Genomic DNA, 22730 nt, shown 5'->3' with positions numbered 1-22730 from the left:
AATAAAAAAAAGAGTATTTTTTTACGGAGAAATCAAGTGCGAATTGATATTGCGCAGGAGTTATTGTGGACAAAAAAGACACCAGTGGATCATAAAACTCTGCAAAAAAGCTGGAAAGGATCAATCAAACTTCTTAGGAATGGTGACAGCTTACTGACTAAATGCAATTGACGAGTTTGAAATATTAAAGAATTTAGGACCACATTAATATAATGTTAGATAGCATAATAGTCGGTTACATGGCCGTCATGTTGTCATCATTTCCTCCTGCTATAGTGCTGCACTTCCTACGCTATACATTGTCTAGACTATACTTACCGATCCTCAATTAACCTTTAACTGCTTTCAAACATATACCTGTGCAATTGTGACACTGAAGAAAGCGACGACGATGAACAAAGAGAAAACGAACATGTTCGTTGTGTGATCGCATCCGAAACATCTTTAAATACGAGCTGTCCGACAGGGTTAGCTTGTGCAGCTATGCACACGGTCAGCTTGTTCATCCGTTGTTGAGTAAATAAAGTAAAAAAACGTCGAGTCGCGGCTGTGTTTAACCACGTTGGCACGCAACGTTTTTCGATCACAAGATTTAAACACATTTAGATTAGTATGAACCTATTCTGGATTTGCTCTTTCCAGTCTTAGCGGAATGTATCAGGCGGAAGATATTTCATCGGAGATAGTTTTTGGAAGAAGGCTAACTGCAGTTTATTACGTTCTACGCAATCAAAGGAGAAGAGGGATGTGTCGATTTTCAACGTACATAAACGTAAGTCGAGACAAATGAATGCTAGTCTCGGGGGAAGTGAATAGCACCCTTTTACACAGTTAATTTAACCTTTGCTGCCGAGGAATTCTTCAAAACTTATCATTTAATGACTTTTTATACACTACTATATACCAAATCCTATCCAAAAAATTAGACATTGGTTTCCGTCTGTTTAATAACTTATCCGAGTTTTCGCTGGCGACTGGACTTTTCCTAACAGTGATAAGGGAAGGGCGACTAAGTGGAACCGTGAAGAAATCTTATTCGGAAGGAGTACACATATTTAGTAAGGTTTTTTATCTCTTCCGTATTCCTTCCATTGTTCTAACTTACAGAATAATTACGTTGAAGACGAAGTAGAGGGGTAAAGGGACGAAATCGACAATTAGGAAAGCTACTCAGTAAGATCCAAATTTAATGCCTCCCTCTTGGAAATTTATCCTGTATCATGGGATATTTTGTTGTCTTTCTCTCTCTTAATTTTTTATTTGATTTTAACCGACCAATACCACCCTGTTCCTCTTTGTCCTGTATATCTTCATTAGTACAAATTAAGTACATATAATATATGGTGACTCATATAATATTATCGTAGGAGATTTGTCTCAGATTATGTCCACTGAGCTAGCATAACATTATTTAATCACATCCACTCATGTGTACACAACACGTTCATTTTTGACTGTATTTCGTGACCAAAATGCTTACTCAGCTAAAAGAAAGCAAGTTCATCAATACCATGCACAGTCTAATCCCCAACTATTCTATTTTATCACAGCAAAATTCACCCCTTTGTAAGCTTATCCATTTGACTTTTCTACTCCTCAAAGCGATTCTTCTCTCGTTCTCCATCACTGTACTCGTCAACTTCACCTCGGCGTACAGCTTTCATCATCATCGCCTGAAAAGTCATAATTTGTAAAAATTATTGAAGGATTTCCTTCATCCTTTGTTCTTTTCTTTTCATGAACTGCGCCTAGCACAAACCTCAGCACGCAATCGATTCTGATGTTCTAATGCTTGTACTCTCGAATGTTCAATGCGGTTCAACTGATCGAGCACCTTTGACATCTTGTCGACAACGCCAAGAATCGTGCGATCCATCATGTCAATTCGATGGGTCAATCTGGATGAAACATCCAAATACACGAAGTAGTCCATGAGAAAGGTGCGAATAACTTACACTGTAATCGATCGATACTCTTCATCGATCACTTTTTTTCTGTTTCTCTGCTCACGAATTTCATTACCAACTTCTATGAGAGCCTTAACAGCAAAACTGCACCGATTTAATACAAGGAAATCGTTGTGAAATTTTTCTCTCTGCAAAAAAAAACATTCTTACATTGTCGTCGACCTTGTCCGTAAACTTAATCTCTAATTTTTCAAACGCATGGTTGATATCCTTCTCGTTGTAGCCGGCCCTTGAAAATCGTAGGTGATGACGTGCTAGGATTCAAAGGAATAGTTAGTTGGGAGAATACGTACATCATTAAGTTTGTTTTGTAGTCATTGTAAGTCGCGATTTTCTCATTGTTGCTACCGCGACGAGTGAGTTTCTGCAAGGACGTTTCTTAGCCACCACAGTTCAAAGCACTGCTTATTTCTTATAGGTGGTTCAGTGAAAGCTAGTAATTTCCTTCGAAAAAAGTAGTCGATTAGTGCATGAAAAGATTCCTTCGATAGAATACATTTTAAACTTGAAAACGTGAATACCTATTGAAAAACCCCTACTCTTTCTCGAGGAACAATTCATTGCAGTCAAAACGAAAGTTAGTATTTGCAGCGATTATAGATAAAGGGAAACATGAGGCAGACAATGCAAGCAAATCCGATTTTTTCTATTGTTTTTTCTTTTCTGTCGCTTAAAGTAACTTCACCTGGAGACTTCAACTCTTTCGTGGTATTTCTCAGTTATGAATAGATTTTAGCAAAGGGCTGATACTGAATCCGATCAGCATCAGCTCTTTGCTAAAAGCCTATCCCTACAGGATCTCTCACCTTTCTGATCCAATCGAATATTCCTTCACCATCTTGCTGACGTGCCAACTCTGCTTTCACTTCCACGTAGGAGTCATTAATAATAGCCAGGAACATGTTCTTAAAAAATTGACTCAAAATGTCTTTTTTTCATGTACAGGTCAGAATTTGATTCAATCATTGATGCCCACCAGAAGCACAAAAAAGACGAAGAACACATAGGTGATGAAGAAGACCGGTCCAAGAATACGATTTGTTCTTTCCAAAGCGTTGAAGTTGAAGTCACCGAGAATCGTACGCAGAAGAGCAAAAACAGCATTGTAAAACGTCGAATAGTCAGCAATCTGAAGGGATGAGAAAATTAGTTTAAAGTATGTCGTTCCTACAATTTTGTCACACAATTTTTTCAATAAAGGTAACAGAAAATGAAATGATGAAAATGATGATACGATTGAAAATCTCATGAATTCTCATTATTGCTGCAGACAGGAAGGACGGCAGTAAGAAACACAACTTCTGGGATATTCTGCGCGAGGATCTCAATCTTCATGGTTGAATATCCGATATAGTGGCAAAACATTAAGAAACACACAAAACTGACCTGCGTTCCAAAAACAAGATAACCGAACTGAGCGTACGCGAAGAAAAACACCGCAAACATTACTGCAAATCCACCAATATCCTTAGTGGAACGTGAGAGTGTCGCTGCTAGTTGGTTCATTGTTTTATTTACGCCAATATAATTGAACACCTGAATAGTTCTGTTGTCAGCCGACGGTAAAGTACTGAGTGTCGAAAAATTAAGCCTCTATTTAAAGGCTGCATGCCACGAATCTGACGTGGTAGGGGAATCAGCGGGAAAAGCTGGAGAGGGAGTTGCAGATTGGACCCGGGATGGTTTCGACGGCGATCGAGAGGTCTCCTTATCAACCTATTCAAGAGAACCGCTCTAACGTACCACATAGTACCACACCATAGCCACTTTTTTTTTCGCGACGATTAGGGAGGAAAGAATGGAACCACCAAAGATATCGCACTTTACAACCCCATCTCTAATTAGTTTCTCCCACAGATTCCCTCACCACATCAGACTCGTGGTATGGTGCCTTTAATGCATTTGGTCCTAAAAGAAAGGAAATATTCATGCTACTTTGGATTTTTAACAGAGTGCTCACTTTTATCCATGAGAGGAAAAGAATAACTGCAGCAATATTATTGAAGTTTTCCTGAGTAGTGATAACATCGTCGAAAGCTGCGTCTGTGAGCCCATCTAAAATTTATTCCAAACTCGTCTTTTTCTTTGCTTATTTACCATATTTTTACAGTTTTGGTGATCCTAAAATCCTTGATGCTCACTCTGCAGCACTTCATTGACGCGATCCGCCGCCACTTTACTGCGATTGTAGTTTAGGTAAATTTCTATACAACATAACTGCAATAAAGAAAGAATATTGCTTTTGAAAGTCGTATGCAACAGATATTTCACTATATGAAGGTATTACTGATAAAAGAATGATATCCACAATGTTCCAGAAATTGAAGAAATAACCAAGTCGAACTCTGAATAGCTCCATAAATTCCAAAATGATGTAGTACGCCTGAAATAAGTTGGTCCATTTTGCTGAAAAGGGGCTTCTTTGTTTTCACCAATTAGATAGTTTTCTTTTGTTGAGAGAGAAGAAATTTTTCGCTCACTATGAATCCGCAAAGAATTCCCTCAAACACAATCATAACAGTTCCAGCGGTGCCGAGGTAACGCATAAGGTCGAAGGCGCTGAAGCGATACGAAGGCAAGACACCTCCAGAAGCGGGAAGTTCCAGAAGAAGACTGAACAACTTTTTGATATCAATCATAGTACTAATATAATGTAGCGGAGTAGAAAATTACTCTTCCGAATTATTATCTTCAAGTGCTTTACATTTGGTGAGTGAAAATTTCAAAGGTTGCGTCATCGCAAAATCCGCTGCACCAATCTCTGCTCCTTTTCTTTTTTTTTCAGGAAATTAGAACAGGACAACGTAGGAAAAATATCTTTTTGAACACTCGTATGGCGAACATAGCTCTCACCATAAGTCGTCGCAACCCTGTACGGTTCAGAGAGCCACCTTGCGACATTTTGCAAGTCGATGGTGAACCTTAGCAGTGGTCTACTCTTAGCTACGCTTCGGATTTGGACAAACCGGAATCCTTCTTAGCTCCGACTCCTGCCATAGGTCGCACCTCCACTCTGTATCTCATTTTGACGCCCAAAGTCACCTCTATACCGCTATGAGGCGGCAAACCGTTGTAGAAGATCTCTAGCCCTATTTCTAACACTTCCGTAATTGACGTTTTCAGCTGTTTTTCAGCTAAATCACCAGAAGATTACATTTGTTCTGCTTTTGAACACTGTTTCTACAGAAATCTTGGAGTATTTGTTCGCAGTAATTTGATTTTCTCAAAGTTATTGGTCGATTATTTAAAAGTCACGACTTTCTGTCCCCTCCTCCATTTTCTTGTAAAATTCGTATGACTGTCGCTGTTTCAGCATTTTGTTAAAATCCGAAACATACCTCGCAATACAGAAGAGATTCACATTAGCGTTGAACATTGCGAAGTCGATAATGATCGCTCTAGTGGATCGGTCAATCCAACGATTACTCTAGGAAAATGCTTCTTTAATTATGTTAAAGAAAAGAGAGGAAAAAATCGATGGAGTACATAGCTCACTTTGGCATCCTGAATAAGCTTTGACGCTTCATTAGAACTGTCTACTGGAAGACGCAAGACGAATCCACCACCTGGATAACTGGATATGGTTCCGTATATTGTTTCAGTCAGCAGCTTTTCTGCGCTCTGCCATACATATCTGAAGGCATTCAATTGAAAACTTTGCTGCATAGTTTTACAAGCGGAAATCTTGAGCTCAGCATATCTTCATTCATTCTAAAACTTTTCCTTTGTTTTCAGTTTGTTCACAACAATTGGCGGAACGGTAGAGGGTTCCGGCGGATTCTCCGCGAATGCCTCCGAGACATAACGTGCCCAGTGGATATGCCGTCGGATACGCGAGCATACCTCGAAGAGGTCACGCTCCAGTCGTTCATGAAGACGCAGACAACCGTCTTAGATGTTCTTCTAGCCACAGAGACGCAGAAAACTGCGGAGTTACAAGAAAATATGCAAAGAAGAGTGGTATGAGCTATCAAAATTACCGAATAAGTCAAAGAATAATAGTGTTAGATAGAAGTACATGGGATTTTGAATGGTGTTCTAATAAAGAAAGGGAGTGAGTTTGTCTTTATATCACCTTTAGAAAGACTAGAAATCTTACGAAATTTGAGCTCTTTTTCTTCCTGTAAGTTCGAAGAAGCCAGAGATACAGAAGGTCCCTGTCCAGAAATAAATTAGGCTACAAAAAAGCTTGGGAGTTACATGATAGCGATAATTCTCATTAGCGTTACTTTTGAAACCTAAAATGTTCCGTTCTAACGAAAATTTCTATGCACGTAATTTACAGCTATTAGACATCATTATCTCATATTTCACGCGAGGATTTCTGTTGCTTCTGGTACGATTACTAAATTGAGTGAATTATATTCTAGCCGGTGATGCAGCGTATGATTGGGTAAGCAGAGTCAGCTATTTAGGTGATAACGAAAGTGAATCTCTTTAGGACACGCACCATCGCTAATTGCTCTGACGAGGCATAACCGGGACATGCTCGAAATTCCGTCGTGATCCTCTTTACACGCACCCTTTCCAACGCTAGAAACATTTTGATTGGGTTCATTGAAGTTTTCTACTAAGTTCTTAAAGAAGGTTTTTTTTTTTGAAAAATTGAGAACTTTCGCTTTTTGATATATATCCAAGATTTATCATCTGCTAGTTATAGATGGAACATTCTCGAAGCTTTTGCCCAAAAGGTTACATCCCTTAACTTAGAGCACAAAGTCGATTTCAGAAGTGCAGGTTCGCGCTGTCTTTTCCTATGAATGGCGCCACTGCAGTCCGCAACATCAACAGCGCTTTGACAGAGGAGGTCATCACAACTGTCTACAGCCGGTTCGCTCACTTTGCAAGAGGAGACACGATCTTCAAGACAACTGCGACTGTGGATTCTAGGATTGCTGTACTACGAGTTGTTCTCTGTGGTCACTGCGTCATTTATGCCACTCACCTCCTTAAGGTGGCGGGAGCTGTTCGAAAAAAGCAGACGAGGAGAGTTTCAATGCGCCTCCTTCATTATTACCCTATATAGCTAAGGAGACCCAACAAAAAATCGAAGAGCTCGGCGGGAACACAGCACCCTAACTCCATTTTTCTCCCAACGTAACCTCCTCTATAAATCAGTTATTCAGACCCCTCAAGTTTGATGACATTAGTCGAGTGGTCGCCTACTTGTCCGACTCCGACCCCCTCCAGCTCTGGGAGAAGGAAATCGCTGCTCTACCCATTACTTGGAGCCCTGTAGTGGCTAACAATGGCGATTATATTGTTGGTTGATTTCCATTGTATAATTGCTGAATAAAAAAGTCAACAAACTACAAAACTGGCACAACTTTCTTATCAGCCTAATTGATTCTATGTGATTTCCTCCAGAAATGGCTAAAGCCGGACTTCAGACTTTTTTGTGGTGTTCTCTTCGCTCGCCTTCACTGATCAATTAATCAAAATTAATAAAAACTTAATTGGAGTGACATTTTCTGTATTTTCTCTTTTTTCTAACAACGTTTCCTTCCTTCTTTTTTTAATAAATGAAGGCGAAATATTTCATAGCTTTCTTTCTAAACGAGTCAGTTCTACATTTTGAGAATACTCAAATTTCAGCTTCAAACACTCTTTCGGTTCCAATACAATATAGACACAAGTTTAAAGCATTATCCGAAGTATGCGTGTTCTTCCTGTTTTCCCCAACAGCTATCAAAGAATGATGTTCAACATAAAATGATGTGAACGGCATCATCGTTCTGATAAAGATAACCTCCCTCGCCACGTTTATGTAAACTGTTGGCTATTATTTAAGCAGCTGGTTTCATTGGTCTTTCCACTTTCTGACGAAGACATAATACCAACCTGAGGCAGACATGCAAGGGAACAGGCTCACGGAGGAGCCATAGAGGTGAAAAACAACGCGCGCAGTGGCCACGGGTGTGAAACGGTTGCAACATCCTGTTTACCTTTTGCGACATGCAGACGAAATTGCGACATGAACACGAAACGAAATGCGCGATAATACTACATTATGGCACAACAATTCTAGGCCGTTGCACCCGTCGCACCCCATTTTATAGCTATCGAGTCTGAATGTCCGGATAAAGCCGGACTTCTTCAGCTTTGCCCCCTTCACTGAAAGAAAGTTTATGGTAATGTCATTTTCTGTAAAATTAGATTTGTTTTTTTTTTAACAACGCTTTCCTTCTCTTTTTTATTATAAATTGAGGCGAAAGGTTACCATCAGCTTCAAACACCCCTTCGATACCAAAATAATATAGATACAATTTCAAAGCATTACTCGAAGTACGGGTGTTCTCAGTTATCAAAGAATGATGTTTTAACATAATATGACGTAAACAGCATCATCGTACTGATAAAGATAAGTTCCACATCAGATCATGTAAACTGTGGGGTACTATTTAAGCAGGCGTTTGTGTGTGTGTTTCCACTTTCTGATGAAGGCATGCTACCAAGTGGAGGCAAACGTGCAAAGAAATAGATACGTGAAGGATTCATAGAGGTGTAATGTAACACGTGCAGTGGCCATGACTATGAAACGGTTGCAGCATCTAATTTACCTTTCGCGACATCCACACAAAGTTACTGCGCACCAATCCGACGCTATTGGACCCATCGCATCACATTTTGCACTTTCCTGGCGCCAGCGCAGCAACACGACGCCGATGGACCCGTCGTACCCCCCTTTTCGAATTTCGTGACTCATATACATACATACACACACACGTGAAAGAATAAGCCCATTATTATATACCATGATCTTCAGAAAATCTCTCACTTCCACGTATAAGACTATCAACTCTGTAGCTGCTCTCTAATATTCTAACTAATGAAAAGCCGTACTGACTTTTCAAACTTCTTATTTGTTTGAAAACACGTGCTTGTGCTTCACGTAGGTGGATTTATTTACGAAAGATCTGAAAGAGAGATTTATTTTAGAAAGATATGCACGGTATAAGCGAAATTGGGAACATTTACTCGTTTATTGCAGTATTTTTTGTTCTTAATTTGATTTTTATACATTCTGTACTTGTATTGAAAAATTTAGAAATACTGGACAAGATCCAACACATCTGGGAAGTAATCATACACGTATTCAAACTCTTACATCTATGTTTACATTTACTCACGGCTCTGAAGTCGCTGGGCCGAACGAGTGTTTATCTTCAACGGAAGGATCAAAATTACTGTAGCATTCAAGGATTTCACGAGCAAAACTCTTCGCCACGGTGCAAGAGTTGTTTGTCACCTGGAAATTTTCGTTGAGAAAGCCCGCTTGTAAACAGCAAACATTGTTAGGAACTGTGAAATTAGCTGCAGTTTTTGAAGAAGTAGGTCGCAGACTCAGCAGAGTTTAAAAAATTCAGACCTGACTCAGCAGTCCGTCCTGAATTTTTTAAACTACTTAGTTGGCCATTTAGAAATGTCCGCGGCGTATCTGCCATCGTTTCGAAATTTTACGAAACGGCAAGATTGTAAAATCAACAAATATCAATTCTCGAGTTTGAAAACTTCGACTTTCAATGAACCTCGGCATAATTGGATCTCGTAATGATTTTGATAAGTTGTATACGAAGTTGCTTAATAATTTTATTGGCTAACGTTTTGGCTGCACTACCTTCTTCAGAACCTGAAATGGGCGATTCAATTAAGAATTCAAACGACCAAACTTCCCCACAACTGAACTGAAAACTCCATGCCTACTTTTTCAATCACTAATTTAGCGACTACACTGAATGCTCACCTTAGCTCGGAGACGCCTACCATAGACCGCTGACTACTGATTGATCACCAGAGCGAATGGTTTGAATGTCTCATTCGGATCGCAGGAACCATCTCGTAACCTATTCTTTCCGTTCACGTGTTCTTTGATCCGGACATACAGTGGTCGTGCCGTTTCACCGACATGATCGTCGCCACAGTTCGTGAAAGAAGTTGGTTAGATTACAACTGATCTCAAGCAGTCTCACGGCCTACCTGTGGGACAAGTAATACACTTCAATGTTGTACAGATGGTATCGTGCAAACGATTCCGAACTAGCGGACCTTTCAAATTGTTCGATGGTATTTAACGACCGAAACGAAGCTATCTATTTTTCTGAGACACTGCCTAATGGCAGTTTTCATTTCATCGGAGATATAAAGAGATCAGAGAGGTATCTTATCTGTGCTGAGGTGTTCCAATTGCTGTGTTCGTTCACTTCGGTATCATCTCGTTTCAGGCGTTCGGATTTCGTAACCATTAGAAACAGCAATTTCGCGAGCCAAAGTTAACAATTCCTTTCTCTTCTCAGGTCCACTACAAACGTTTTTGCGGTGCGGGACATGTTGTTAATCACGTCTTTCTTCATTTGGGATGGATGAATAGAGAGAAAATGAACCAAGATTCTCTTACTAATGGGCTTACGATGCCATTTCGTTTGGTACGTACCGTTTAAGATGCCAACTTGGATGTTTAAAAAAGAAAGCCAATTGCCCTGTGGTTTTTTCCTAGTAAGATTTATGTGTTCGTAGTCTCGGTTCAACAAGTCAAAACATTTGCCCATCTCCACTTGGGTGGCGCAAACGACAAAGCAGTTGTCGATTTACAGAACAAAGGAAGTAGTTCCACAACCGGTGCTTCAATTTTGGCCATAAATGAAATAGCTAAGGTGGGAGCCAATCTCTGCCCCACAACTGAACCTCTAAGTTGTGAAAAGTAACTTCCAGACCATCTGAAGATATTGCAGTCAACAATCAATTGGGAGATTGAAAAACCGTATAAATTGATGGTTTTTATGTTTTCTTTCAGCAGTTCGAACATAGCCTGTGTTGCAGAGTCATTAGATACATTCGTGTACAGTGCTTCGACGTCGAAAGACTCTACGACACAGTCTCTTGTCAGGTGTGCCGCATGTAGGTAGTCTAGAGTCATACGGATATTTGCTAAATGGGCAGGTATATGGCTCAATACTTGCGCAAATATTGTGTTTAGGAACCACCTTTTCCTATCCGTGGGACCTTCTACACTACTAATTATAGGACTCACTTTAAATGTAGTAGGCTCGGTGGAGGCCAGATCGCTTTTGGACTGGACTTTGTGCGCCTTAATAAGGAGATGGAGCACTCGACGGGACAGGTCGGCAGGTCAATAATAAAGCGAACTGTTGAAGAGGGAGGAAACTCAGCGGATTTTACTATCCTAACCCACTGGTCGCTTAAAAACCGGGATTTCTCCACGAAGTCACTAACGGAAGCATCTTGCAAGCGTCTTTCTGTTATTGCAATATCCAGCTGTTGTGGAATTACCACAAAATCTCCACCTTTATCACTTGTGGATAACTTTATTTGTTTAAAATTAATCAACTCTCGAATTCCCTCAATGCCTTGCTTTTGTGCAAGAGAAATGTTCGACTTAGTTTTGTTCTCGCAAAATCGAGCTACCGTTTTATATACTTCGTTTGCAAAGAGCCGGAATTTTGCACCTATACCTGGGTTAGCGTCTTGTTGTTTAAAGAGGACACATGGGAGAGGTGTTAGAAAACTCCCTCTGAGTGGTCTTTTGTCTCTTCAGCAGCTGCTAAAATTGGCTTTTCTGCGGCGCCTATCTTGAACTTCATGTAGTGCACAACTGATCTTGCGCAAAACTACAGTTGAAATGTTCTGCGATAGAGAAAAACTAGGACCCAATCCCAAAACCGACCGCGCGTTCTCTGAAAGTCTAAATCCTCCTAACGCGGTCACTCGAGAAACACTTGATAGCATATCCTAGCTACAAAAAGCGTCGTGTTCACTCTTGCCAGGAAAGGTCATAGCATTTAGTGATTGTGCATTGTCGCTTCGTGATCTACTCAAAAGGCAATCGAATTTTCTCTGTAGAATTATCTTGAGGTTAGGACAACCGTTGTCGGATTGGTGCGTCGGCGCCAGATACTTATAAAAGGGATTAACGGGTCCCGCTACAAAATGGTGCGCAATAACTTCGTGTGCATGACGCAAAAGATGGATGGTTGCAGCCATTTCATAGCCGTGGCGACTGGGCGCTTTGCTTTACACCGTTACGACTCCTCCGCGTGTCTATTTCCTTTTTCGTTCGCCTCAAGTTAGTAGCATGCCTTCCTCAGAAAGTGGAAATATGCATGCCAACGGCTGCTTAAATAGTAGCAAAATGTTTATGTGATCTGACGTGGAACGTTATCTTTATCAGTGGGAAGATGTCTTTTACGTCATTTTATGCTAAAAGATCCTTTTTTGACAACTTTTGGGGAAAACGGGACGCGTGATACTTTTAAACTTTGTCTAGAATATATTGGTATGGAGTGTTTAAAGCTAAAGTTCGAATGTTCTCCAAATGTAGAACTGACGCGTTGAGAAAGAAGACTATGAAATCTTTCGCTTTAAATTATAATACAAAAAAGGAAGAAAGATTACACAAGTCCAATTTCATAGAACTAATAACGCTAATATTAATTTTCGTTGATCAGTGAAGGGGACGAAGCGAACACCACAGAAAGTCTGAAGCCCGGCTTTAGCCGGACTTTCAGACTGGTATAGTATAAATACCACCGAATAATTTGAAAGGTCCGCTAGTTCGGAATCGTTTGCACGATACCATCTGTACAACATTGAAGTGTATTATTTGTCCCACAGGTAGACCGTGAGACTGCTTGAGATCAGTTGTAATCTAACCAACTTCTTTCACGAACTGTGGCGACGATCATGTTGGTGAAACGGCACAACCGCTGTATGTCCGCATCAAAGAACAAGTGAACGGAAAGAATAGGTTACGAGATGGTTCCTGCGATCCGAATGAGACATTCAAACCATTCGCTCTCGTGATCAATCAGTAGTCAGCGGTCTATGGTAGGCGTCTCCGAGCTAAGGTGAGCATTCAGTGTAGTCGCTAAGTTAGTGATTGAAAAAGTAGGCGTGGAGTTTATGAATTCAGTTGTGAACAAGTTTGGTCGTTTGAATTCTTAATGGAATCGTCCATTTCAGCCTCTGAAGATTTTGATGCGGCCGAAACGTTAGCCAGTAAAATTATTTAGAAACCTCGTATACAGCTTATCAAAATCATTACGAGATCCAATTATGCCGAGGTTCATTGAAAGTCGAAGTTTTCAAACTCGAGAATTGATATTTATTGTTTGGAAAATGTACGACTTAAAGTTTGTCCTACATGCTAGTATGTTATATATATTACAAGCAAGGAGAAACTGCTGCCAAATCATATCGATCATTATGTGACGCTTCTGGAGAAGCAGAAATATCCAATCGCCAGTGCCGTTGGTTTCAGCGAATCCAGTCCGGCGACGAGTCCCTTGAAGATGATAAACACGGAGTTGAACCAAAAATTGTGGAGAACGAGGTGCTGCGAGCTGCCATTGAAGAGGTAGATGCTACCAAAACAACTCGGGAATTAGCAGAACAGCAGAAGCAGAAGAACAGTAACTATCACGTGTCAATAACTCACTTCGCCCAAAAGGGATCCAGCGAAGGCTACAAATTTCCTTCTTGACAATGTGAGACACCGCGTCGCAAAAGCAATTCAACAAAAGATCGAGGAATTGGGCTGAGCTCTTCTGCACCATCCGCTATATAGTCCAGATATGGCTCCTTCGAATAACTGTTTGTTTCGATAAATTTTTGATCTTTGGCGGAGAACAAGTTTGCAAACTCCAATCAAGTCAAAATTTGGGTGCAGAATTACTTCGACACACACCCAGCTGAGTTCTTCAAAAACATCATCCGATCTTTGCGTGATAAATGGAGAATAACTATCGATAATAAAGTTAAAATTAGGATAAAGTTTCTTGCGTTAATCAATCCACTTGGGATACGCCCCCACGTTCACTGCAATTCAGAATAGTTTGAGGTTTACGGACGTGTAACTAGCCTATACAATGACTTGCGGTAGCTAGCCGATGTGTCAAGTCAGTGTTTTTACCCTCCCAGACGAATCTGGTACCAACTTGTCGAACCCGAAAGGATGAAATGCTTGATGAGCATTAGGGCGGATTCGAACCTTCGATCGATTGTGCAGGAAGCGGAACCTCTAACCGCTACACCACACGCCACATCGGTAATAATGATGAATATATTGCCTGATAAAGTCTCGTGAATTTGGTTTTATTTTGATTTGAATTATCCATTAGAACGGACATATTCAACTGGCCAACCTAATACAAGAAGTCTCAAGTTTGACTTTCTTTGAAAAGTGACATTGTAGAAGTGAATCTTGTATTATTTTTCTTGAGTACCAAGATTTCTCCATTCTGGCTAATGTTTCGGCGTCGCCGCCTCCTTCAGAGCCTGGAAAATCAAAGGCAAGTGTAATTTATTCTCTGTCACCACCTTGTCAATCTATAAGATAGGAATTAGCAAACAGATTGCTGAAAAAAAACGCCTGAGAAGCAGACCACAGTAGCGCTTACCGTCATAGCCGTATGGCCGTGATGTTAGCGCGCTACCGCTTGGTAGAGTCACGCCGCTAATTAACGACTCCCTTTGCATCTGAGCCCGTAGGTAAAAACTCACAAAGGTTTTGCTGCAAAGATCAAGATCTATTTTCAAAGTTGTACTCGCATGATAGTGCCTGCGACGAACAACTAAAGAGCCTGATGGTTTTGGCTTTATGAGTCCATTTAAATCCTCCCTGCTCTTGTGCATAGTGTTTTTCCCGTTCCGCCAATGTACTCACATGTACACATCACATAATCGGCCAGTTGTTGTTTAGATAACTCCAATTACCACAAAACCCCTTGACTTCCATTCAGACAGTTAGGTATCTCACAAGGCATGTCATAGGCACGATTGCGGACTTGCTGCTTCTTCAGGTTCGCAGATGGTATGCTCACCACTATGACCGAGTCTTGCAGACCCGCTGTCGTAAGCTTGCTCGCACTGCATTGCTAATATCATCCGAAACAAAAGAAAGACAGGAGTGTTGGGGTCTTTACTGCCCGTTCTACTTTATGGCACCGGTGCTCATTTACATACGTTTTGATTAGGAAACTTTGCTGGATACCCACTAGGCTCAGCAAGGTGGTTAGCAATGTTTACGGAGACGATGCGCCCCTGACAATGAACTTCAGATGAAGCCATTGTAGCTGCTTTAAACAAATTTCCAATATTTGACCTTTCGGTTTTTGGGGGTGCACTGAATATTAATGAATTGGAGTGCTACTACAACTCGGCTTTTGATACCAATTCTTTCTCCAATTTCTTCTGTACAAATCTGTTTGATCCTGAACACTAAGAAATGATAATCAGTTGTCTTGAGCTTTTTCCTTCGTAAACGTAGTGCACTGTGATTGCTTATTCAAGAAATAGAAGCTCTTGTCCTTTTCGACTTTGTTGGGCATGTAATGCGACAATTATTTAAGCATGGGCAGCAAAAAAGAGGTTCTCGTTCCATCAAGGGTTTTTCCAGCTTCCAGACATAAATCAACGGCGAATGCAGGCGCAAGTCTTTATCCCATAGCCAAGCTTCTAATCCGTCTTTGGTATTGCTCAGAGCAGCGAAATAGGGAAGGTCTCAAACATTCTCCTAGCAGCGTAATAATACATCATGTAACCTACACATATTCAGAGACCTTTGGTGTCCGAAAAGCCAAGATGTTGCTTGTAAAGCCGTATCGGTGGAGACACTGGTTTAGAGCGAAGTGACAATGAAGGATTTGATGACAGAATCTTCGTTAAGGCACACTCTGCGAAGGTGCTCAATGCAAATGTTTTTATTCTAGAGTTGAGCGAGAAAGTAGTGATAGTTGTGCGAAAGGAATGAAGGAAAGGAAAGAGGTTAAGGAATTCTGTTTAATGGATGCCCAGAAAACGATTCCCGTTTAAAACGGAACCATGTAACAAAGCGCCGGTGCACACTGTGTGAGAAACCACAAAGATCTATTTCTGTCTTCTTATTATTTCGGATGATGTGAGCTGGCTTTGACCTACGGGGACAGATGCAAAGGAAGTCGTTGTTAGTTACTGTTAGCTGCGCAACTCTACCAACCCGGTGTCCGCTAACATCGCGGCTTTATGGCTATCAAGGTGAGCGTTATTGAGATCTGCTTCTCTGAGGTGGTCTCTGAGCAATCTGTTTGTTAAGTCATATCATGTGGATTGACGAGGTGTTTGAAGAGACTGATTACACGTGTCTTTGATTTTCTCTCAAGTCCGATAGTCAAATTTCTTGGACTCCCAAAAGCCTTGACTGCATAAGAGGACTGTGCTCAGTAAATACGCAATCAACCATCTTGTTGCCCGCAACCCACTGTTGACTTTTTGACTCTTGCCCCCCTGCTCCGCTCCTCTGCCGCCCCTTCTCGTACTTTCTTTCTCTTCGGTTAGTACCTTTCCAGGAGAAAAGCTAATCAATTTTATGCATTAGGCTGGTGCAGAAATAATGCGCGTTTTTCCATACTTTATCTACACGGCAAATTTTTTTTCCGGTCACACTCATCTTTAGTATTAGAAACCGTAGAGCATTTTGTATGTGTTTATGCTCCAACTTCAAAATATTTTATTTATTTTTCATTTTCTTGTGGCTGAAGTGATTTTGAACGAGAATCAATATTTGGTCAGTACCAAGACTTGCAAGATAATATGTCCAATCAAGATTTTCACCGAATTTTCTACGAGTTCAAGCTGGGCAGGTCTGCAGCGGAGACATCTTGGAATATCAGCGCTGTTTGGGCTGGGGGAGGCCCCACCGAATCCACGGTTCGGCGTTGGTTCCAAAGGTTTCGTTGTAGCGATATGAGCCTCAAAGTTAAGGTCGTGGGCGCCCTTCTGAAGTTGACGACCACCTGCTGAATGCGGTCATCGAAGATGATCCGCTCAAAACAACACGAAAAGTTGTCGAAGAACTAGGCGTTGCCCATTCAACAGTCGTCCGCCACTTCGAAAATGTTGTTAAGTTAAAAAAGTTGAAAAAGTGGGCGCCTGATGAACTGAGCGACTCCAAAAAAAAACGCTGTTTTGAGATCTGCTCAACGTTTCTGTTACGCAAAAGGAACAATCCATTTCTAGATCGTATAGTTACCTGCGATGAGAAGTGGATCCTTTGCGATAACAAGAAGCGCTCTGCTCAATGGATGGACAAAGATGAGGCTCGTAAGCATTTTCTAAGCCGAAAATGCACCCAAAGAAGACCATGATGACTGCGTGGTGGGTGTGCTGCAGGTATAATTCATTGCAGGTTCATGAAACCTGGCAGGGTCATCACTGCAGAGAAACACAGCAAAGAACTGGACCATGTGAACCGGAAACTCCAATTTCTTCTCCCAGCATCAGAGAAAGAAAGGGCCCGATTCTCCTACGTGACAATGACCGGCCACACATTTCAAAATTGACGCTTCTAAAGTTGAACGAGTTAGGCTTCGAGGCTCTGTCTCGCCCACCATATTTGTCAAACCTTTCGCCAACCGACTGTCACTTTTTCAAACATCTGCACAGCCTCCTAAGAGTTAAGATTCTCCAAAACTAAGGTGATACCGAAAACGACTTCCGGAAGTTCGTGGACTCCAAAAGCTCGGACTTTTGTGCAGCAAAAATAAGCAAACGTGCACCTCGTTGGTAAAGAGGCATGGACTGTGATGATTCTTATTTCGATTGATAAAGTTGATTTTGAGGCTAGTTATAACATTTGGAAGTGACTCTTTGAAAACGCGCATTATTTTTATTCCAACCTAATAACCTTAGTTAATGGACAAGATTCACCTTGACCATTCGAATACGTGGTTTTCCTAGCAATCTGTTGTTATAATAGACCATAGCTTCTTTTTCAACATCGGATGGTGCATCGGTCTGGTAAAGACTGACCAAGAAGGAACCTTGCAAAAACTGAAAAAAAGCTGTTAACGCAGATATTTCAACTAAGGCTGGAAATCTCTCAGAAAGAATTCGCCTACCCCCCATATATCGTCCATGCTGGAGATTTCCGTGAATACCTTGTTCGTTGCAGCACTTTTTGATGTAACGAAAAGATCACCGATGATTTTGGTGAAGTAATACGTTTGCACTGAACATTGAGCCAAAGCGACTGAAAAATATTGTTCAGCTATTCGGTAAGGCAAGCTTTTTTATGCGACCTGAAATTTTACCACCACGACAGAACGGAGAATTTTCATCTAACCTCAAATTGATATTGTATTTTTTACACTTCAAAGAGGGCTACATCACGAACAGAGGATAATTCTGTTTACCAACTTTCGGTGATCAGTTTTAGTGTCGGCATTACTTAGAGATCACCTACACCCTGACTCTTGACTCTCCTTATCATTCAAGTTGATTGTGACATGAAGACCATCAAATCTTTCTTTAGAAGGTTTTGTGAAGAAGTATGATCATCGTGAGGCAGTTTTCCTGCAGGTCATTTAGTGGCGTTAACATGAAACTGGAACTCAGTCGCTCACAGCTCTGGTCCTACGGTTTTCTTCAAAACGTATTCTTTGTGCAGTGGACTTCTTTACTTTATTTTCCTTAGCAAATTTAGCTGTGTCGCGAATACTAATCGTTGACACAGGACATACTGAATAGTTTTCGTGAAGCAGGCCACTTCTGACATCACTCTTTAAACTGAGCGTTCTATGACGCTGTCGGCTTCCTCCTCCTGCTTGGGAACTGCCATTGTTTCTGTAGCATAGGTCAAGGCAGGACATACGGTGATCCTAAAGAAGTGAGGACGGAGGTGGGTGTTCCTGGTCCTCCTCACCAAATCGGCGATGCTCTTACATGCTCTTTAAGCCGCTCGTTTCCTTCTGCCCAGCGCAATAATTAGGCATTTTTCTTATACAATGTTAGAGACCCTAATTTCTAGAGATAAATGGGAAAAATTCGAAAAAGTGAAAGTAGAATTATCATGCAAGAGATTATATAAGCTAACATGCGAGACTATACAAGCTAGCGATTAGCTTACTCTTTTTATAAAATTATTGATGAATTGAGGTAGTGTAAAGACACGTTTGGGAAATTGAGTTCTTGCAAAAAACGGTATTTGTCTTAACTGGAGCGTTCACTGCCTAATGATAACTTTTAGCTGTTCCAACTAACAAGACTTCTTCTATGAAAGGCCTTCTCAAAAAATATAACTAACCAATTGCATATATCATTTTTCTATAGGTTGCATAGATGCGTTAAAGACCCTCTTCATAGCCAATCATTTCCCCTGGCATGTATGACCATTCACCTTTTTTCGAACTTGTTCCCTATTTATTAATTAATGGGAGCCGTCTTCAAAAGCACCATTAATACTTGGTCTAGTAAGTTTTCCTTATTTTCGCCACTTTCCTCACTCTCTACCCTCCCTAGAAAAACCGATAATTAAAACATCTTACCGTAAGTAACCAGAGCCAAAAATATTGCATAGATGATCATTGTGAAGATGGAACTTGCGGTAACTTTACGTGTTCCATCTTCCTTTTTTTCTAGAATAACATAATAAGGCTGGAATAATCGTAGAATCAATGTTCGCTGGATGGAACAGACTTACCGTGCGAGGCCATTATCGCTTCCTTGATCGGCAAGCCAAAACTTTCTACCGCCACTGTGGCTTTTTCGTCGAATTCCTTAACATTTCAAATGTTAATTATTCAATGTTAACAGCTTTGGGCATATGTACATGACTAAAAAGTTAGTTAAATGAGTAAATACATTTTCAAAACGGTCGAGTACGATAATGTGTTTTTTTTTGACTACGTGAAGATATAGTGTAAAGCAAATCATCGTATACGAAAGAATGCTCTGATATATGAAACCTCTGTAGATAAGGTATGAGATTCGTAGCCTGGAGCATCCGTAACGTTGGGCGGATTCTCATAGATATCTCTATCGTCGTAGTTGACAATAGTCATCTCCTGAAACTGTACAGCACTAATCTCATCAAGATCAGAAATATTAGGAGGAAAATGGCAATTTCTTCCGTGCAAATAAAGGCTGAAAGGAAGCTGAATCTACACCAGTGCATTCGCCATTTGAAGTCGAAGTGACTTAGGGTAACCCAAGGAAACCAAGAAAACTGCGCACAGTTGCTAGGATACGTTGTTTCGATACCGAACCACGTTGACATTATGACGTTTCTTGATGGCTGTTGTAGGTGTTTGAGTAAATAATGACTTAGTAGCTGTAGTAACCTTTTTAATCAAAGTATAATTGTACTGTTACCTAAGCATTCTCTCACTTTGGTGTTATCATATTTTCGACTCAGATACCAATTACTAAGAGATTTGAGTCCATGTCCTGTAGGTCATAACAGATCCAGAAAAATAAGAGAAGTCCGTAAGAGATCCACCAATACACTAGTGTTCTTATTTATTTACGTAGATGCTGCGCTGAAACGTACTGAATATCTTACCTTTTTGTCCTTGAGGTCGTAACTTGACTTAACTTAATCGGTGGGCTGATGTCATCGCCTGACGCGATTACCCGCATCTTCGCCGAGGTGTGCCGTCCTGAAACACAGCTCTGTCCAACCTTCTCGATCTTCTGCGAAAGCTTGCACGGAATCAATCCATTCGTCGCTATTCCATATTCTGCGAAACCTTACGTCTCGCCTGAAGTGCCTAACCACGCCGAGTCTTCTCAAGTCTTCTTTCACCACTTCAGTCCAGAACTTCCGTTTTCGACCAGGTGGCTTCTTCCAGCTCGGACCTGACAAACTCCTCAGAACTCGTTGAACGAGGCGATCTGCCGGTCTCCTTAATATATGACCAAAGAAGCAAAGACGATTTACTTTAGCCACTTTTGATGGCTGTGCAAGACGTTGATATCTTCCACGTGTCACCCGCTGGCATACCACATCAATTTCTGCGTAACGATATTCATTGTGGCATACCCTAAGCCAAACGTAGCCAAGTAGCCGTCTAAGCAGCTTTCGTTCCGTGCAATCAAGCCTCTCCATCACTGTAGATAGTGCTGCCCAAGTATCCGATCCGTACATCATGATGAAGCGAATTGCAGATAGGTAGACTTGCAACTTGACTTCATTTGTGATGGGGGTCGACCACACGCACTTCGTTAAAGATTTAAAAGAAGAAGTGGCCTTAGCGCATCTTTGCTGAATATCTTTCTCGTAGTTGTCGTTGTTCTTCAGCGTACAGCCCAGGTAACAGAACTCAACGACGAGTTCTATCGGTTGTCCGTCCACCCTGATTTCCGTTTGGGGTCTCGAAGAGATCCACATCTGTTCGCATTTATCAAGGTATAGTCCTAGGCTGCAGCCAACTTTGATACAAGGACAACATGTTGAAGTTTCATACTGCTTTCCGCGAATATAACAACATCGTCAGCGTACTCGAAAGGGCGTCCTGATGGTGCTGGAACGATATCGACAGGCCACTGATCTACTGTTGCTCGCATATTCTCGTCATGGCGAAATTGAACAGGAAGGGTCCTGCCACTGTCCCTTGTCTTACTCCACCACCTCAAACGGTGTTGTACATCAGACGGCCTCGGTGGGGAGAGCTGAAAGCGGCTTTGAAGTCTAGAAACCTTAATTGTATTGGCTTCCTGCCAGATTGCAATGTCCTGACGATGAACACCTGGCCAGTAGTAGATCGGTCAGGACGAAAGCCAGCCTGCTCGTCGCGCGTTATTTCTTCGTGATTTTTAATGAGTCGGTCCGGGATAATCCACTCCAATACCTTGTACATAGCACGCAGCAAAGAAATTCCTTGGTAATTGCTAGGGTCCGTGACGGATAACGTGGAGGGAACTACGATAGCGTATCTCCACGATTCAGGTATCCTTTCGTCTATCCATATTGAACGGATGATCTTTGTCCTCTCACGAATCCCAGGAGGAGGGAGATATTTCAGCTTTTCTGCGCTGATCTCGTCATCTCCACCACATTTTCCATTTCTCATTTTCTTGATACAAACCAGAACCTCCGACACAGTCGGTGATTTCTCGTTAACCGCATATGTCGGTCTATGAACGTGCTCGAGTTCAGGAGTTGACGGTGCTTGCCGGTTCAGCAAGGTCTTAGCAGTGTTAAGAACAGGAGAATATCTTTTCATTTTGCCGCTATACTGTTTCAGTAAAGCATAGGCTTTATGCGAGTTCTTGTCCTCCCACGCCTTTTCAAACTCCATCGCCCTTGACGTCCACTCGTTATCGCGGTCTTGTTGCGGTTGACGACGCAACTTCCTTCTCCGACGCTTTTTCTGTTTGAAGTCACCAGTGTTGCGCGCGGCACATATAAAGAAGGCGGCGCAAGGGATGGAGCGTTGCAATAGATGGCGTCGTACAAAACACTATTCTGGAGGTGGCTGTTTGCAATGATGCAGGAGGAGACGAGCAGAACTACCCCCGTCTCCATAGTCTACGACTCCGTATACGGATACTCCACCTGAAATCCGCAATACCTCAGATTCGTGGTATGCTGGCTTTAAAGCAGGGCCACCACGTGTAGGTAGCAATTAGACTCGTATACACGACCCCAATTCCTCGTATTTCCCCGTTATATTAAAGAATTATTGTGATGACGTGGATTGAACTAAATATTGTATGTATGTGATGATGTGGATAGTATATGAATTAAAATGAATAGGCACCAAAATAAGCTCTAAGAAAGAGAGACATATTTAAATCAAATATTATATAGTGCTAATTATAGTGAGGCAGTGTAGCGCAGTCGGTGAGAGGCTCCGCTGTGGCTGCAGCATAGTCATAACGGTGGTTCAAAGCCGCTCTATTGCCAACCAACCTTTTCATCTCCCGGGTTCGATAAAATGGAACTTGCCTTCTTTGGAAGGATAAAAACACTGACTTGGTACATTGGCTATA

The 22730-nt window shown here is 41.4% G+C and overlaps 2 protein-coding genes across 8 annotated transcripts; one reads left to right on the top strand and one right to left on the bottom strand.

The window, feature by feature from the left end:
• Positions 1–1589: 1589 nt before the first annotated feature.
• Positions 1590–22722, bottom strand: RB195_002020 (uncharacterized protein; the record flags this gene model as incomplete). Of its 7 annotated transcripts, XM_064199076.1 has the most annotated exons (21): positions 1590–1673; positions 1760–1898; positions 1956–2038; positions 2118–2196; positions 2261–2331; positions 2774–2872; positions 2944–3096; positions 3354–3503; positions 3928–4022; positions 4109–4184; positions 4255–4350; positions 4448–4580; positions 5306–5394; positions 5463–5601; positions 8815–8853; positions 9098–9216; positions 17667–17789; positions 17858–17988; positions 19283–19372; positions 19438–19513; positions 19703–19798. In XM_064199076.1, the coding sequence occupies 21 exons, from the start codon at positions 19796–19798 to the stop codon at positions 1590–1592; spliced, it is 2160 nt and encodes a 719-aa protein (XP_064054955.1). The 7 variants fall into 7 exon arrangements, with proteins under 7 accessions (XP_064054955.1, XP_064054956.1, XP_064054957.1 ...); XM_064199075.1 differs by lacking the exon at positions 8815–8853; XM_064199077.1 differs by lacking the exons at positions 8815–8853; positions 17667–17789; positions 17858–17988; ... (1 more) ...; positions 19438–19513; positions 19703–19798 and adding exons at positions 9712–9727; positions 14207–14258; positions 14381–14459.
• On the top strand, positions 13126–13464 carry RB195_002021 (uncharacterized protein; the record flags this gene model as incomplete). Its single annotated transcript, XM_013452837.2, has 1 exon — positions 13126–13464. One exon carries the CDS (start codon positions 13126–13128, stop codon positions 13462–13464), a length of 339 nt encoding a protein of 112 aa, XP_013308291.2.
• Positions 22723–22730: the final 8 nt, after the last annotated feature.

The sequence above is a fragment of the Necator americanus genome, chromosome IV, assembly GCF_031761385.1.
Source record: "Necator americanus strain Aroian chromosome IV, whole genome shotgun sequence".
NCBI lineage: Eukaryota > Metazoa > Nematoda > Chromadorea > Rhabditida > Ancylostomatidae > Necator > Necator americanus.
This window is presented reverse-complemented; position numbering and strand designations above follow the sequence as displayed.